The 16,503-nt window shown below is 40.4% G+C and overlaps 1 protein-coding gene across 12 annotated transcripts in view; it reads left to right on the top strand.

Moving 5' to 3' along the window:
• Positions 1 to 7,070: 7,070 nt before the first annotated feature.
• MYO3B (myosin IIIB) overlaps positions 7,071 to 16,503 on the top strand; it is a 207,588-nt gene continuing 198,155 nt past the window's right edge. For 2 of the 12 annotated variants that reach the window (XM_055719290.1, XM_055719289.1), the window contains exons 1-4: positions 7,085 to 7,675; positions 10,239 to 10,331; positions 11,759 to 11,824; positions 12,034 to 12,073. In XM_055719290.1, the coding sequence (XP_055575265.1) occupies positions 11,818 to 11,824; positions 12,034 to 12,073 (47 nt within the window). In that variant the 5' untranslated portion in view covers positions 7,085 to 7,675; positions 10,239 to 10,331; positions 11,759 to 11,817. Of the gene's footprint in view, positions 7,676 to 10,238; positions 10,332 to 11,758; positions 11,825 to 12,033; positions 12,074 to 16,503 lie in introns of all 12 variants that reach the window. The other 10 variants (XR_008733663.1, XR_008733661.1, XM_027810756.2 and 7 more) reach the window with 8 other exon arrangements.

The following is a 16,503-nucleotide window of genomic DNA, read 5'->3' as shown; positions in this document are numbered from 1 at the left end:
TAAGGTTTCTCAGGGCAGCTGAAGGGACTGTTCAGTACTGTTTCATTTAGCTTCTCTAGCTCTGTTTTATCCTCTTGGTTTGGTCTCAACTTGTGAGCTCCTTTAAGACAGGGAACAGCTCCTGTTTGGTTCAGTAAGTAGGTGCTGCCCTATAATGGTAAATCAGCTGGCAGTCTAGGTAGAAGTATTTGCCATCACCAAAGAAACATAAATGTGCACACAGGACTCAAGTGAGATATGGCCCTTCCATGCTTCATTTTGATACTTTCTGCATGTTTTCCTGCTTTTCTGCCTCCGACCTCAAATGGCACTCCTTCCCACACAGACGTTTTGGCAGTAATTGAAATCACCAGCAAATTAAAATCGGTTTGTTTCCCTTCGTCAATTGTGGCTCTGGACATAATGATACCTCTTCAGCATCTCTACATCATCTTTTCTTTTTCCTGCCAGAAGCTGCTATCTCAAGAAACAAATATATTCTGAGTCAAATATGCTTATTGCCATTCATGAGTCTAGTGCTGTATTTGTACAATTGATACTTTTCAGCAGGTGGTTGATGTCATTCAAATAACCTTCAGATACGTGACTGTTCAAAATGGCTCATACTTCATTTATTCCGAACTTGGATTGGGTTGTGTTAGTCACATAGCTGGTAATAGCCAGATTTCCTTGTACAAGGAGAAGAGTATTTAAAAAAAAAAAGTAATTAGATGGGTGCTATTTTAGTGACACTTCTTTCACAGACTGGGATTCTTTGTGTTTAAATTGTGGGCAGAATTAGGGAATATTACTACAATTATTACATACAATTTTACAATTCCTATTCGTCTAAAGAAACAAGAAATCCAAAACAATCTCAAGCTAAGGTATACAGTAATGCTGTTCTGTGTGAGTACATTTCCAAGGATGCTGCAATACATTTTTTCACTGAATGCTGCAGAGCTGTGTGGCATCTAGTCCTCAGAAACACATGTCAAAGACGTTACGTTGGTGAATACCAACAAGGTGGTTCCCTTAGCAGCAATAAATAGAATAAAGCTCAGCCCATTCAAGTGATTTACCTTTGTTAAGTGTGTGGCAGCAAAGATGGATTCTGAACACTAAGGGAACTCATTAGCTGGAAGAAGAAAAGCAGCAAATAAAGAACCGTAGATTTCTCTTACCCAACAATGCTATTTATTACAATTATATAGAGCATAATTATTGGGAATTTGCATAGGATATTCTTAACGTGAAATATCTCATTTTCTTTTTATTTCTGCAGCTTTTAATTTTCTGTACCACAGGAGAGAAAGAAATGCTGTATGAGGGAAGAGGGAAGGAGAAAACTTTGGGAAAGGGGAACAATTATTTGGATATGTTCACCTTCCAAACTTTATTAATAATGTCCTGCATACTCACTCAGGCCTAGCATTTGAGTGACATAGGCCTCTCAGTGGTTCAGATGTTCATCCACTAAGAGGAAATTCAGAGATTTAAACATCATAATTATGCCAGGTCTGTCCAGTGACAATCCTTAATGAAGCCAGGAGAGGCTGCAATGGCACTCCCAGTCACATTACTGCTGCCTCTGGGAAGAAAGCTGTACAATGCAAGACTAAGTATTACTCTTGGGAGCAGCACCCTCCAGCTCTGCAGAATAAAGAGTAAGTTCGTGGTATTTGGGTAACCTGACTCATGTTGTGGAAGAGCTACACGTTGGGTACCACTAACTGTGGTACACACCGCTTGCTAGAATCTGTCTGGATCCTGCTCTTGGCAATTGGTAACTAAAATACACAGCACGTAGGCTCTTCTGTGTGTATTGTTTGTTGTTGGCTTTTAAGTCCTCTGAGTCACCTTTCCTCTGGAGTTTAGACGTGGGAATGAATCCAGCATAATTCTAATTCACTATAGTTCAGCAATGCTATTTACATTTCAGTGCTGTCTCCACATCAGGCATTCCATCTCCCCCCCTTCGGTTTCCAGGTGTCTGCCCGAGGTCTGCAGTTTGTGCTTATGATTTGTGAGGGCTGGACTATGGTTATGTACCTTGCACTTTAGTCTTGGCTAGAACTGTTAAATTGTTGAACTGCTTCTGCTCTTTCCCAATGCAAGTGCAATTACTCTTTAATGCTGTGCTGCTACCTACATAGTTTTGCTGCACTTCTATAGGCCTTATCTGACTACTCTGCAGCTGCTGGCTTCCACTTTAAATCATCTTTGAAAATATGTGTAAAGCTCCAATATTATTCTCGCTATTTCCATTGATTTCAGAGACAGTGGAATCCACTCTTACATTAACATTGCCACTATTTCATTTCCTTCCTTGCTAAAGAATTTTTTTATGGAGGTTCTTTCTCCTTTTCAGTGCCCTTTGATGTTTTTTGCTTCAAAACTGTGCTGTAAAACTCCGCAGTTTCTTTGTCCTTGCTGTCTTCTGTATTCAGGTAATGCAGCAGTGTTGTATTCAGGATTTTTCTTCTACCAGTGCAAATGAGAAAAAAACTAGATGTCTCAGCTACAGCAACCATCTTTTATGCAAGTATGCACAGATGCATTAAAGCTAGGAGCTGTCATTTCAGACATCTGTCAAAATGAAACACTAACTGCAATAAGACCTTGGCTATCAGACCCCTTGGACATGGCTTACAGTGCCTGTAGCTGTACATGTCCTGCTTTTCCTCTCGGGCAGTGAATGGGACGGGGGGACTCTAGCATGGGAAGGGCTTTGGGATGAAATTATCATTTAGAGGTGAGAACTCTGAAAAGAAGCATTTTGCTTGCCACAGAACAGAGCAGGCAGGGAGAATCTGAGTATTGGCTCAGCAGGCTGAGAACTGGCAGCTTTGTTTCTTCCAGGTCCCTGACCTACATTCCTGCAGCCTGAGCCCTGATTTGGGACTGGAGATGGGCTCTGGGACTCTCCCAGGGAGCTATTAGAATCAACAGTACACCATGGTCTCTGCACACCTTATCCTTCCCTTTACCTTATTCTTTTGCTCTCAGTAATACAGCAACCCTACTCGGGCTGAGGCGCAGATGAGGAAAGTAGCAGGTAGAATGGTGGAATGTTTCCACGTGAACAAAACAAGATGTGGTTTCGAAGAGGAGGCAAGCGCTGACAGAGGGAAGTCTTAATGTGAGTTCTCCCTATTAATGAAGCAGAATGCTGATGAACTTCTGAGGTAAGAAAGGAAGATGAGGGACTAGTTGAACTACAGAGTTTATGTTTGTTTTCTCCACAATGGCGGCAACCCTTGAATGTGGTGTGTTTGTGTTCATTTGAAAGCTGAGAGGGCAAAACAGAAGCAGCACCCACATGACCTGGTAGGACACAACAATATGACACAATATGCATTAACTCAGATGCTTACAGTTCAGAGTGCTGTATCCACATTTGCCCAGCTGGAGTTAAAAACTGCCTCAGGATTTTCCCAGAAGTAGTAAGCATTTCAGCAGTGTCCTTGAAGTCTTCAGCAACTGTATTTTTCCTTCTGGCAAACCTGTTTAGTATTATTACATTAACTTCTGATTCACCAGTGTTTATGATGTGTGTAGGTTAATGCAAGCATGCATTCTGTTTGTAATCACAAGCCCATCTCCGGGCAAAAAAAAATGCACACAGAGATGAACACGTATTTAAAAAGCGTAAGTCCTCCTTACTTTTAAAGGGACTTACTGCAGTAAATAATGTTTATATCCATTTAAATAAGGAGATTTTAAGACTATAAATCAGGGTAAGACAGTACATTTCAACTTTTTAATTACAGAAAGAACAGGTTCCATTAAAATTATATGGTTTATGATTAAAATACTGCCATTTATAATTTGTTGGTTACATGTTTCACTACAAGTAAGTACTGTATGTCAATTTAAACATTAATAGATTCACAAAAAAACCCCACCCTACTTAATGTACAGGAACTGAATGCTTCCATAGAATACACTTTGGAAAAGCTCATCAGTTAAATACTATAGACTATTTACTGCCTAAGAAATACTCAATTCCCATTCAATTCTTGAGGCTGTAGCATTTTATAACAGTTCATTTAATAATAGCTTTTCACATTTTGGCATCTAGCCATGGCCATAAAAGTGACGAATTATTTAATTTTCAAATACAGTCTAAAGAAAGGCTAGGAATAGATTGCATTAGTGAAACCACTGTATAATGGGCCAATCATCACTGCAGGTGTAGTCAGAAATATTCAACAATTAAGAGCTGTTCATTTCTACCTGAGATTTGCAAGTAACAACAAAAAATAATGGCTGCACTTAAATATGGCTTGTTTTCGTTTGGCTTCATGATAAGCAATGTTCATGTACTAGTTTAGGATTGACAACTCTTCCTACTGCTGCAAGCAGTAACATTAACAGTCTGACTGCTAGCAAAGACAAACCTTTGAAGTGGAGGTGCCAGTAAAGAACATGACCAAAAATAAATCTATTCCTTTAACCTGTATAACATTACAGAAATGGAAGGGTTATGTGATCTGAAATTTATTCCTCCTGAAATGTGTAAGTTAGAAATAAAATAAGGGGTTTTAGGGGTTGTTTCTTTTTTTGTTTGTTTGTTTTGTTTTGTTATTTTAAATTACAATTAATTAGCTGCCTTTTCAAACTCCATGTTATTGTATTTCTGTGATTCATGGATGACTCTATTGGCAAGTTGTGAATTCCAGCTGCACTTACAAAGCCATTGTAACAAAAACGGCAGCACTGTGGAAGACACTGTCTGTCTGGAAATCCACCATGGGATATGAATTTCATAGGGATACCACTCATGTAGCTCCAGTACAGTGCAGGTACCCATTGTGACTGTAACCTGAATGGAAACAGGTACGTTGAATAGGCTGGCAGTGTTTGGAAAAGTGATTCTAGCTGGCCTGCAAGGACTTAGTGAAAAGGGAGTGAAAACCCACCAGCATCAGAACAAAGCAAGCAGGTACGGCAAATATAAATTCAAGAGATTGAATAAAGAAGATTAAGATATAAATAAGCTTTTGTGACAGAGCTCACAAAGGTCTAGATTGTATGAGCTGAAATTATTTAGTGATAATTGAAGAAATATCTATGGTTCAAAAACCAATGTAAGAATCCAGGGAAAATCTGGGAATATCCAGAGCTTCTTGATTATGAAAGAACTCTCAAGAATGCTGAGGGAAAAATATGCAGACTAGTGTATGTAGATGTTGTTTTTGCTTGAATCTAGATGCTTCTTATGCAACTTGATGAACAATGACATTTTAGAACCTTACGCACAACTAACAGGGAAGTTTTAATCTATGTTGTAACTTCTGTAAACTCAGGGCACGAAGAATTAAATATTTGGATCTACCTTGGACAAGCTTGTTGATTGTCCAACAGGGTCAGCTTGACCATATGTGTCTATATTACTATTTGCTGTCTATGTTACAATTTGTTGTTACAGTGTTTATATAATTCTGCATACTACATGATTTTACAATTGCAGACAACAAGAGAAAATAATGGCTTGTGAAGAAGACTTTGTATATTCCAGTGTACAAAAATTCACCAAAACAATAGTATGAAATGGAGGACTGCTCAGAAAAACTTATAGAGACTTCTGTACCACCTGTCTCTTTCTAATGTTGTCATGGGGTAAATTTTGAGAAAATGCTTAGGATTTACATTTCCTACTGACCACCTGAATTAAGGTCTGGCTTCAGTTACTTTCAGTTTTGATAAAGGATTATCTTACTAGAATATGGATGCCAGAAAAAAACGTGTGTCTATAGGATTACAGAGTTCACTAATCAAAAGAAAGGTAAAAAAATTACTGTACTTTGGTCAGAATGATGAAAATTTACTGTTAGAAACTACTGCGTTGTTAAAACAAAACTGGTACAGCAATGGATAAAGGTGGTACTGGAAGAGTTTTGTGGAGAAATACCATTGCTCCTCAGTCTTTAAAGTGGATCTTAAATAATTATGAAAAGATACTTATATATATGATATATATAAAAGTATTTTTATCTATATATAGTATATATATACATATATATTTAATATATCTATATAAAGTATATATAAAAAACTCCTTTGTAGTTTTTTTTTTAATTATGAAGATTACTTACAGACTACTTAAATATAGATGAGAACGGATCTAGTGCTTTCATATTTGAAGTGGTACTGGATGCTGTGGAGTGTCAGACCTCACTGAAGCTGATGAATACAGCTGTTGCTCTTTATTCGCAACAGACTAAATTAGAGCGATCCAAATTGTTGCCCAAAACACAGCCCATCTGGCTGATCAGAACCCAACGGTGTGTTTGTGACTATGAAAATTGAGATCTCCTTATCTTATGGATCAGCATGTCTCACTATATGAGAGAGAGAGACAAATAGAAAATCTGTGGAAGAAGCAGAGGGTGATGGTGATGAGCTGGCGAAATGCTCACAGGGAGACTGCTGGAGAGGGCTGAGGAGGGGGCCTGCGCCATGTGCTCCCTTGAATGAAGCATTGGCACATGGAGCAAAGGAACAGCCTCCCACTTGTTTCCCTGAGACTTTTTGTAGGCAAAGTGTGTAAGAGAAATATCTACCTGAACGTCTTCTCATCAAGAAACCAGAAACAACCCGAAAAATGGTTATGCCTGAGCTCAAATCAAGACTAACGCGTACAAAAGGAGAAGCCCAAAAGCAGGGGGGGCTCATACACGCTCATTCCCAAATGGTGAGAAATGATGTATAACACTCCTCTCTTCACCAGAAATGCTGTATAAAACCGTTTTCTTCACCAGGCCCCATTTCTCAGAGCACAGATGGAACTGCACTTGCAATTCATTATTCTGGGCAACGAACTGAATACACAGAGACGAGCGCGGCACTTAATCTCAGTGAAAGCTATTTAACACTACCTCTGCCGTTACACGCATCAATTTTACTTCTTGCTGCTAACTGCTGCTCTTCACAGGCTCACTGAACGCTGCCCTTCCCAGACGGCGCCCCGCACCGCGCGCTGAGGGACCCCGGCCGGTGCCGCGCCCCGCGGGCAGCGCTCGTGACCGCGCCGGCCCTGAGGGAACCGGGCGGCGCTGCCTGAACGGGCTCATCGCCGCCGCCGCCCCGGCACAGCGGGGGCCGCTCCGCCGCCCGGCGCTGCCCCGGCCTCTCACCCGTGTGCCGTGGCACATCGTCCCACCCTGCCCCGGCGGGCCGAGGCTCCGCTCCCGCCAGGTCTGCGGCCCGGCGGGACCGCCGTGTGGGGTGGGGGCCGCGCGCCAGCCGAGGGGGGCTTCGAAATGGCGGCCGCCATTTGCCGCGCGGTCAGCGGGCGCTCAGAGGCAGGCGGGGGCTGTCACCTCTCTGAGGGAGCCGGTGCTGGCGGGGGTCGTCATTACCGCCGGGAAGTTGCCTTTCCCCCGAAACTGAGAGAAGGCTGCTTTCAGCTGCGGGGATCGCGGCAGGGGGGGGAGGGGAAGCGGCCCCTGCGCTGCCCGCGGCCCGGTTGAGCGGTGCGTGCGCACGGCCGGGACAGCGCCGGTACCCTGCCGCCGTGTGTGGCGGCTAGCTGTGCCCGTCTTTCCAAAATCTATAGGTAAGCAATACTCAAACAGGAAAAATCAACGTGATTAAAAATAGAAGATAACTACAAGGCAAGGAGTTAAGTAGGTGTGACACAGGCGTCAGGCACATCGGGATAAAGCCATGAATAACTGAAGAAGTCTCTGTAAGTTCCCTAAATACCAAAATAGATCTGGCTCTAGTGTGTAGTACTTTAAGTGACCTACTAGTAACTAGTGAACTGTGATATACATTGCAAATACTACAATATTTGATAAGTTACGTTAAGCAAATATGTGTCCTTTTCTCCCTTCCTGGTACATACAGGTATGCAATTATTAAAAGAATGGAAAAGGTACTGTTATCCAGAGACAATATTAGACACAAACCAAGAAGAAGAGGCTAACTTAAAACATCTTTCACGTTAATTCTCTGAAGCAGTGCATTCAGTTCTGTGTAAATACAAAATGTTTTTCAATTTTCATATTTAAAAGCTAGTTTTCATTCTCCCCTTCAACATCTGCGCTTTGGAATTCCAATCTCATTGCACTGTGAAAACCAAGGAATGCTGTTTTGTTCCGAGGTATTTTGAAACTAGTACGTGGGAAGCTATGTTCTTGTACAGAAATTTCTGGTAGTATGAAGATGTATAATATTGATTCAGTGTTAGCAAATCAGATGTAGTTACTGAGGTGTTTCTGGCAAAAGCAGTGAATTGCTTGTATCTAAACCTACGGTGGAGTCTTGTGGAATGTTCTGAAAATATGTGGAATCCATTTTTTAGACCCTTTTTATACCTCCAAATTGGAGTCCCTCTCAGTTCTTAATGTGCAATTTCAAACTGCAATGCATTTATTTTTCTAAATTATATCCTTTAATCCTCTAATGTTAATCTAATTTGGTGTAAATTACTGACATTGTAGCACATAAAGTAAAAATAGAAGAGTTCACCCAAGTTTTGTTCCAATGTGACTTGAACCAAGCAGAGCTATTTTTCTCCTGAGCTAAGATTTTCATATGGTAGTCTGGCTAGAAGGCAAGGTGCATATAGATTTCTAAAAGACATTTCAGACCCTTTTAAAATGGAAGGTCAGTTTAAATGCAAATGGATTGTTTTGGAAACAGGGAAGATGTGAAATACCATGCTGGTACTTGCTGCTCCATGGTGTTCTGTGGTTAGGAAGCTGTAGGAACATTATCTGCAGCAATAAATATTTGTGCATGTTGGAGAGTGAGGCCCCCTGTGTGATTCCTTCCTCAGAATTATGTGCTGCCCTGTTGATGTATGTGTAGTAAATGATTTATCTAGTACCATCCAAAAGCCTTGATTAGAAGAAATATTGTACCTATGTTATTGACTTCTAAATATGGGGAATAGAGATTTAGTGAGCAGTGCAGTGGCAGTTTGGTTGTGTTAAGAGCTGCCAGCAGGACCAGTTTTGCAGTGTTTTTGCCAAATGCATTCAGAATAAAAAGTTCATTGGACAAAGACAATGATTCTTGTTCTACTAATGACTGGAGAGGCTCGCTAACAAGGGGCTCTCGAGTGCAAACTTGTTTGAGGAGGAGAAACATTTGTGTCAGAAGTTACTGTCTTTACCAGCCTTCTGCCACCAGCATTAACAAAGCAAGGCTTCGGGATCGATGCACCACACCAGAAACCTGAAAAATAACTTGAGAAACTGCTGTAGTTTAATTGTGCAAGATTTCGGGACAAAGAAAAAAAAAAAAGAATTTTACCCTCTCTGGGGAAGAGAAGTTCTCCAAATAACACATTGTGTAAAGCTGTACATACTTCCCTTGTGTCAAAGTGGGGAAAGCTGAGTGGCTGTGGCTAGGATGCCACTACTCTGGGTTAAATGTCTGGCAGTGTTAAGGCTGAGCTTTCCCATCTTAATGCTGCACAGCAGGCAAGAAGCTCTGCTGAACACAGCTGAGAATTGGCCCGTGGTAATGGCATGTGAGGAGGGCGGAGGAAGTGTGAGATTTCTCATTCTTTGCTGCTGCATTGTAAGGAAAAAGGCATGTCAGTAGCCTTTTGTTGGCTGGTCCTCTTTTTCTCCACCCCTCATCCAGTTGTTCCTTCCCCAGGCACTGACTGTACCCTGCTGCAGGGAGCGGGAGTACTGATAACATATGTGGAAAAAGGATATGTTTGCAGAACTACACATTTGAAAATGCTGGACTGAGTTAATTTTACAATGTTTATTCTGAAACAGATGAAAATTCAGAAAAATGAATGCATCTCCTGACATAGCATGATGCAAACTAATAAAAGGAGTAGCTTTTAGTTGGAAAGCGTGTGTGAAGTATAAATGTCTCCGAATAAGGGAAGAGTTAAAGCTAGCACATGTACTTTTGCATCTTTCACTGTTTCTCGGCCCTTGTAGCCACTACTTTCTTGGTCAGAATATTAAGAGAAAGTATAAGGCTGTGCTTGCCTGCTTATCCTGACAGCATTATGGTTAATGACAATTAAAGTAGCTGGAGTCAGTTTTCTTTTCCTTCTTCCTGTGCTGATTGATAGCATGTTGACAGTAGAGAGGGTGTGTTTGGTACACTGGTACATTTAGCCCACCTGAGATAATGGTATAATTACTGCTATCATTCTTTTCAGGCAACCGTTTATCTAACATTCTACATGGACACTATATTTTTTGACTTTGCATGGACCTTTCTCACCTTACACACAGTTTCTATGATTCACAAGAAAATTCTGTCTCTTTCAGTCTCCTGGTCATGCCACTACTGCAGCAGAAACAATAGGGAAGCATTCACCCCTCTAAGAGCAGTGCTTGCACTAACCCCCAGAGATTTCTGTGGTAAGCAACCTGAAGCTCTTGAAAGGGATGTAATTTCCAGGGGGTCAAAGCCTAAAAGCTTCAATGGTATATTAAGATGGACATTTTGATGTAAAAAAGATCTGGTTGTATTTAATCTGCATTGAATTATTATTCCCACATTGTGTGCGGTGTCTGAAAATTATATATTCAATAGTAAGGTTGATTCTGTAAAGCAGGTAGCACCTCTGTTAATAGAACTTCCTGCCTTGTATATAGCTGGGCTTTATTCACAGAAGACAGGAACTAATTGTCCATCTTCCTTTGTGTCTAAACATGAGAGCCAGCCACTTGACTTTTGGCTGCCTAAGATTCAAACCTGGAGGGAGTTCAGAGCAAGGTATAAGAAAGAAAGATGAATTTGGTACTTAAATGGAGTAAGCAAGTTAAGGCACTCAGTCCCAGTTTCACAGAGGCACCGCGCAGACAGTTTCTTTGTCCTTTTCCTGAGTGATGCCCCTGTCCTGGCTCCACATGCTGGTCCTACTTTCTCATTGTTGTAAATGTCAGTTTAAATGTCCAACTTCCATGTGGATATTCACATTTTAATACTTAAGATGAGTCCTGTGTCTCCCACCCATAGAGTTAGGAAGCTGGCATTTAGATGCAGAAGTGTGAAGTGTCTGAATAGATAATGTTGTTTTTTTGAATGCTGTCCTTATCATTAGTGTCTGCTGCATGGCATTGAGACTAATAAGAATTCTGCAGAACAGAATACAGAGGAACTAGAAAATTCTGTCTTGAGAGGAGAAATTGCTGTCAATTTTTCCTTTCATCCTGGCAAGGTTTCTCATGTTGGTTGGTACTTTCTAATTGCTATCAGCAGTATCAAAAGACACAAAGTTATGTAAAAGAAGTTCCAGTCTTTGCCCAGAAATCCATAGACTTCATTCCTGCTGTGCGGTGCCATATTCAGAGTTAATTGGATGACCCAATTTTAAACCTGAAATACTATATGAACTTAGAGACTGTATCAGTGCAATTTTAAGTTGCTTGAAGAGCACATTTACAGTCTTGGGTACAAAAAACTGGAGGGCAAACTCCAGTGTTGGAAGCACATTAGCAGTTAATGCCTGAAAAGAGAGATGACCAGTGGAATGGGAAGGTACACAAACAACTATATGATAAAAGCAAGATATTTCCATTTTAGTCAAATTCTGCTTTGTAAGAGACTGGAGGCAGTGTAAGCGACTGTGTTCATTGTTCCTCTGCACTGCAATAAAGCATCATTCTGCTGCTTTCCATATGCCATTTAGTGTTTGAAACAGATCAACTGAGCATGAGTTCAGGAAACTCTTAAGTTCCCTTCAAACTAAATCAGACTAAGTTTTGAATTTCTGTTTCATTCATCATGTGCTTTTGGGACCTCCTCATGTTCTTGTTAATAATTCAGCCTTTGCCTATTCTAGGTTTAGTGTTCAGAGAGACAGTACCTTTTGCTGAGTCCAGCATATGGCCAACAGGAGCTATGTCAGGTGAGGAATGCAACCTTCAGTTTTTCACCTTATTCTCTTTTGTTGTTAATCAGCTTTGGAAAAGAACTATAATGCATGCAGTCAGGTTCATGTATGTCAATAACTGTTAGCTTGGGTAGCCTGTTACTTTGAAACAGCTGGAGAAATGCCAAAGATCTCAAGTGTCTTGAAGGCTGTCAAGCTTTTGCTTTTTATGTTTGTTGTTGCAGCAGCTGAGAACACAGCAAGTCCTGAAGCAAACTGGATTAGGTAAGAAAGAATTTTTAAATGTCATCTTCTATGGCACCCTGGAGAAAATACAAATGTATTGTGTTGTTCTGACTCCCTTCCCACAAAATAGACGAGTCCTTGTCTCATCCTCGTCTCATCCTCCTAACACGTCATAATTATCTTAGAGATGGTCAGCTAGTAGCTGTGAAATGTTGCTCTGCTTGCAGCTGTATTTCTTAATGGTTTTCTTTTTTTTTCTTTCTCAAGTAATGAAATTGGAGCTGTCAAGCTAGGCAAAATAGCTGACTTCCAATTTTGTCGTAACACCAAGAACATTGTGAAAGTTACTACGAACATGTGATTAAAAATAATGGTTACTGACTGTTGCTTCTCAGCCTGGCCTTCATACATTTGTAGCAACACAGCTGTATTTGGCTCAGGTTGCACTAGAAGTGTTCATTCCATTCAGGAACATTCCCTAAGGGTAGAACTGCCCTTGTGATTGTGGCTTTTTTAGCCACATCTCTTTCTACTGCTGTTCAGAAACTGCTTGCTAGAGAGAGACTTTTGAACTGAGTGGTGCATGGTGTGATGAGATACAGATCTCTGTGACTGGTAAAATTCTTAGTTATATTTACTAGGGAACTCTTCAGCCTCATCTCTGAAGGAAAATAAAGTGCTTAGTTTCTACAGGCCTTACCTGTTAGCTTCCTTCAAAAGTTTGTTACAAATCGTACCTTAAAAGCTTCTAGTCTTGAGTTATGAGTCTGTAATGTTGATGTTTTTGATGATGGGCAGTGCCTACAGTACTTGAAGAGGAATAAGCTTTTTCAATCTTGATGCTATAAGAAGGAATGGGTTGTGAAGAGTCCAGCCTGTACTGCTTTCATTATAACTCCTGTCTGAAGAATTGACTCATGGTATACTTTTTCCTGCTTGGGTTCTTTGCCAAAAAAATAAAATGGTAGCTCTGTTTCTTATCAGGATTCATGGCCCTGTCAGTGTCAACCTATTGTGAAATGATACCCCAAGGATTCCATTATCAAAAATTTTAGAAAGAAAATTCAGTTCACTGAGAATATTAATGCTGTATGTAATAGTTTCCAACTAAGGATTTATATATCTGCTGCCTCTTTTTTTTAGAAAAAAAAAAGTTCATGTGTGGAGTTCTTAACGTATGTGTATAGTAACAAGAGTAGCTCTTTTTAAGTCAGTCTGATAATGGAGCTAATGGCAAGACAGTTGGCACTGTTGTGCTAAGGTGATCTTCACTCTTGCAAGACAAAATATACTTAGATTAGCACATTTTTGCAGAGGTATGCAGTTATCCATGTGTATAAAAATTTGACTCCTATTAGCCAGCAGATGCCTGTGCCCTTGACAAAGCTGTCTTTGCAAGATAGATATATCTGTAGAATGTACAGTGATCTATACTGTATGCCACAGTTTCCTCTCCAAAACACTTTGTGACTTGCAAATTTATAAATGTTTTGGGGATCAGGTGGAGGATCTTGCAGTGCTGCAATGATATTTACTCTGGTAAGGCTGCCCTGAGGCCCAAGTGTATCAGATGGCTGTAGTACCAAGTAAATCCTCTACTCTGTCCTTGACACAGTTCCAGCTCTACCATGGATGCTGTACTGAACTTGTAGGTATGAAATTGCACCTTATCTTTGCTGCCTTCCCAGCCTCTTTCTTACATTTGGACCCAGGTATGCAAATCTCAGATAGAGCTTGTTAACCTCAGTCGTGAATCAACTTGTTCCAGGTGTGCTGTTTTCTATCTATGGATTTTGGGAAACAGAAGGTTTTTGCAGAAAATTCTTTAGGAGAACTCTGTCACTAATAAGCAGCATACTGTAAATGCTTTGGGTAAAGGCTTTATAATACCCTGTGGTGGGGGAGGTATCCTGCAAAGGGGGAGGGCACTTGTTTTACCGTGGGCTGCTTTAATCCAGCTGCAAGGCTGACGCTAAATACAGATTCGAGATTTATATGGAAATGGTGTGTTGTACGCAAAAATAGACTGCGCTGTTATTTAGGTATAAGAAGGCAGAGGCATCTCTGTCTTTTTTTTAGTGAATAATGAAGGAATATTCAGGGAAATTTTTCTTCCTGGCATTGAAATCTGAAACAACAGAAAGTGCTGCTTAAAACTAAAATAGTGCTGTCTCTGTTCTTTTTAATTTCCTGGGTAGGCATGGAACTAGAAGACTGATGCTGATCCCAAGGGGGATCTTGTCTTTATGTTTGACTACTATTTGGAAAAAGAAAAATCCCATCCATTGTTTCATAAATATTTCCTGTGCAAGCAGAACTCTGCCAGGTGGAGACTTTCCTGATTCAGGGTTCTCTGCTGCTTCTACCCTCAGCTTAGGCATCGAGCAAATGTCAGGGAAAGAGAGAAATGGTTTATGATAGCTCAGCTATAAGAATAATTTGTTCTGCTATTTTGTGACCAATACTATTGCCAATTCTTGTCTTTTCCATGGTCTCCCTACTTCTACTCTTCTGTGTTACCCAGCCTAGCATGAGCTGAAGGGTAGAAGGGAACCATAGTTAATTTGGGCCTGAAAGACAGGCAGGGCTAGAGGTTTCAGAAATACTTCTTTCTTCAGGGATCTGTCCTTCCATCCTACCCGCCCTGTGTAAATGTATCCAAAATTATCTAATTGGCAGTAGATTTTAACACAAAGTAAGAATTACCATACATGGAGAGAAAATGGAAATGGAGAAATGGCTTAATATGGTGCAACGATTTCCAGAGAGAGTTGCCCCTTAGCATTAAGAAGACCTGAGGGACAGTCCACTGAAGACTCCCAGGACTCTGGCTTGGTAGAAGGGGGTTTGCTTTCAAATGCTCAGCAGCTCAGCCTAGATTTTGCAGGATCTGTCATCTTATTGAGGCATTTATTTTAAAAACTGTTTTTCAATAGTTGCTTTCCGGTACAGTTGCCTTTTGATTTGGAAGAAAGATAAATTACTGGAATGTTCCCTGTGCCAGTTATTGCATGCTTTTTAACATATTAAATTTGAGAGGAGCCAGCAAAACCTGGAGGTATAGGGAGAGCAGAAGCTCTGCGGGTTCCTAATCTCAACATATGTCAGCTAGGTAGTCTGGATGCCACCTATGTAAGCAGTATCCAGATACTTCACCTCTTCCATGGGACAATCCTGTTGTGTTTGTAGCATGTCCAAACAACCTGTCACTGAACTATTCATTACATGGTTGCATTTGCTCTAAAGAATCAGTGTAAAACCTGTTCTGAAAGGACAAGAAAAAAAATACTAAAAGCCCCATTTCTGATACTGAAAGTACGTAGTATTGATGTTGCTAGCAGTTTTCCTGGGTGTATGGGGAATAAACTTGGACAGAGTGCATTAAACAGGAGGAGTAATAGGAAGTGTAGAGTGGGATGGCAGTTTTCATGTCTCCTTGTAAGTTTTTTCACACTATATTTTAAACCTGCTGGAGGGCTGAATGATAGATGTGATTAATTCCACCTCACTTGTAAGAAGAGGGCATGTTTGGTGCACATCTTGTCTTCACTTGTTCTTTCATTGCTTCTGTCAATAATTACATGGATGATCTTTATACTTGGTGTGTAGCCTGTGAAGTGGATATAAAGACCTGTCAGACTACCTTTTCTAATGCATTTTCTTCTTAGGAAACAAACCTAACATAAATGTCACCTGCACTATGAGCAATTGTAGCAGATGGAACATTGAATTAATGGCTCTGAGAGGCAAGCCAGGAAAGATTATGAGATGATGTAAATATGGTAGATATGATACATGATTCAAAAAATTTCCTGTGATTAAAAGTGAATTCAAGAAATAAGAGTATATCTTCAAGAAGTTAAAGAGTATTTAAAAATCCCCTGTCTTTTTTACTTCCGGAAAAGTATTAAAAAAACATTTGCAATTATGTTTTTAGCAAAAATCTTCTATTAATTTAATTAAAAGGACATTTTTCAGCTGTGGGCCTTAACATTCTTTTGTAACAAATATTCTGAATATGCTTAAATGTAGGGAATTTGCTTATAAAATATGCCTGGTATGATGCCTCATGTTTTGTGGTAAGATCACTGTCTCAGTGAAAAACGATTATAAAACTAAACTGGTTACTGGATTGAAAATCATATATTGTCATCAAACGCAGAGGAAGGACTGGTGTTAGTCAAAGAAAGTGACTTGAATTTAGCAACTGATAATAAATAAATAGGAAGGTGGTGTTAGCACAGCTCCCGTGCTGGGGTTTCTTTCATAGGTCCAGGGAATGGAAGCTATTTATATGCTGGCAGAAAGTTTGGAGGGTCTGCAGAAGTCAGCTAACAATAAACTAAAGAAGTATGCCAGTGACTCATGTAAGCAGGCTAGGTTGCTTTTCACTGTAGCGGTAGTTTGGCCTCTTTCCAGTTTCAAGAGCTAAGGCCTATCACGACTGACTGTAATACCGTATATATTGT

Source organism: Falco cherrug, chromosome 8 (genome assembly GCF_023634085.1).
Source record: "Falco cherrug isolate bFalChe1 chromosome 8, bFalChe1.pri, whole genome shotgun sequence".
Lineage (NCBI taxonomy): Eukaryota > Metazoa > Chordata > Aves > Falconiformes > Falconidae > Falco > Falco cherrug.
The sequence above is the reverse complement of the archived record's forward strand: the minus strand, read 5'-3'. Positions and strand labels throughout refer to the sequence as shown.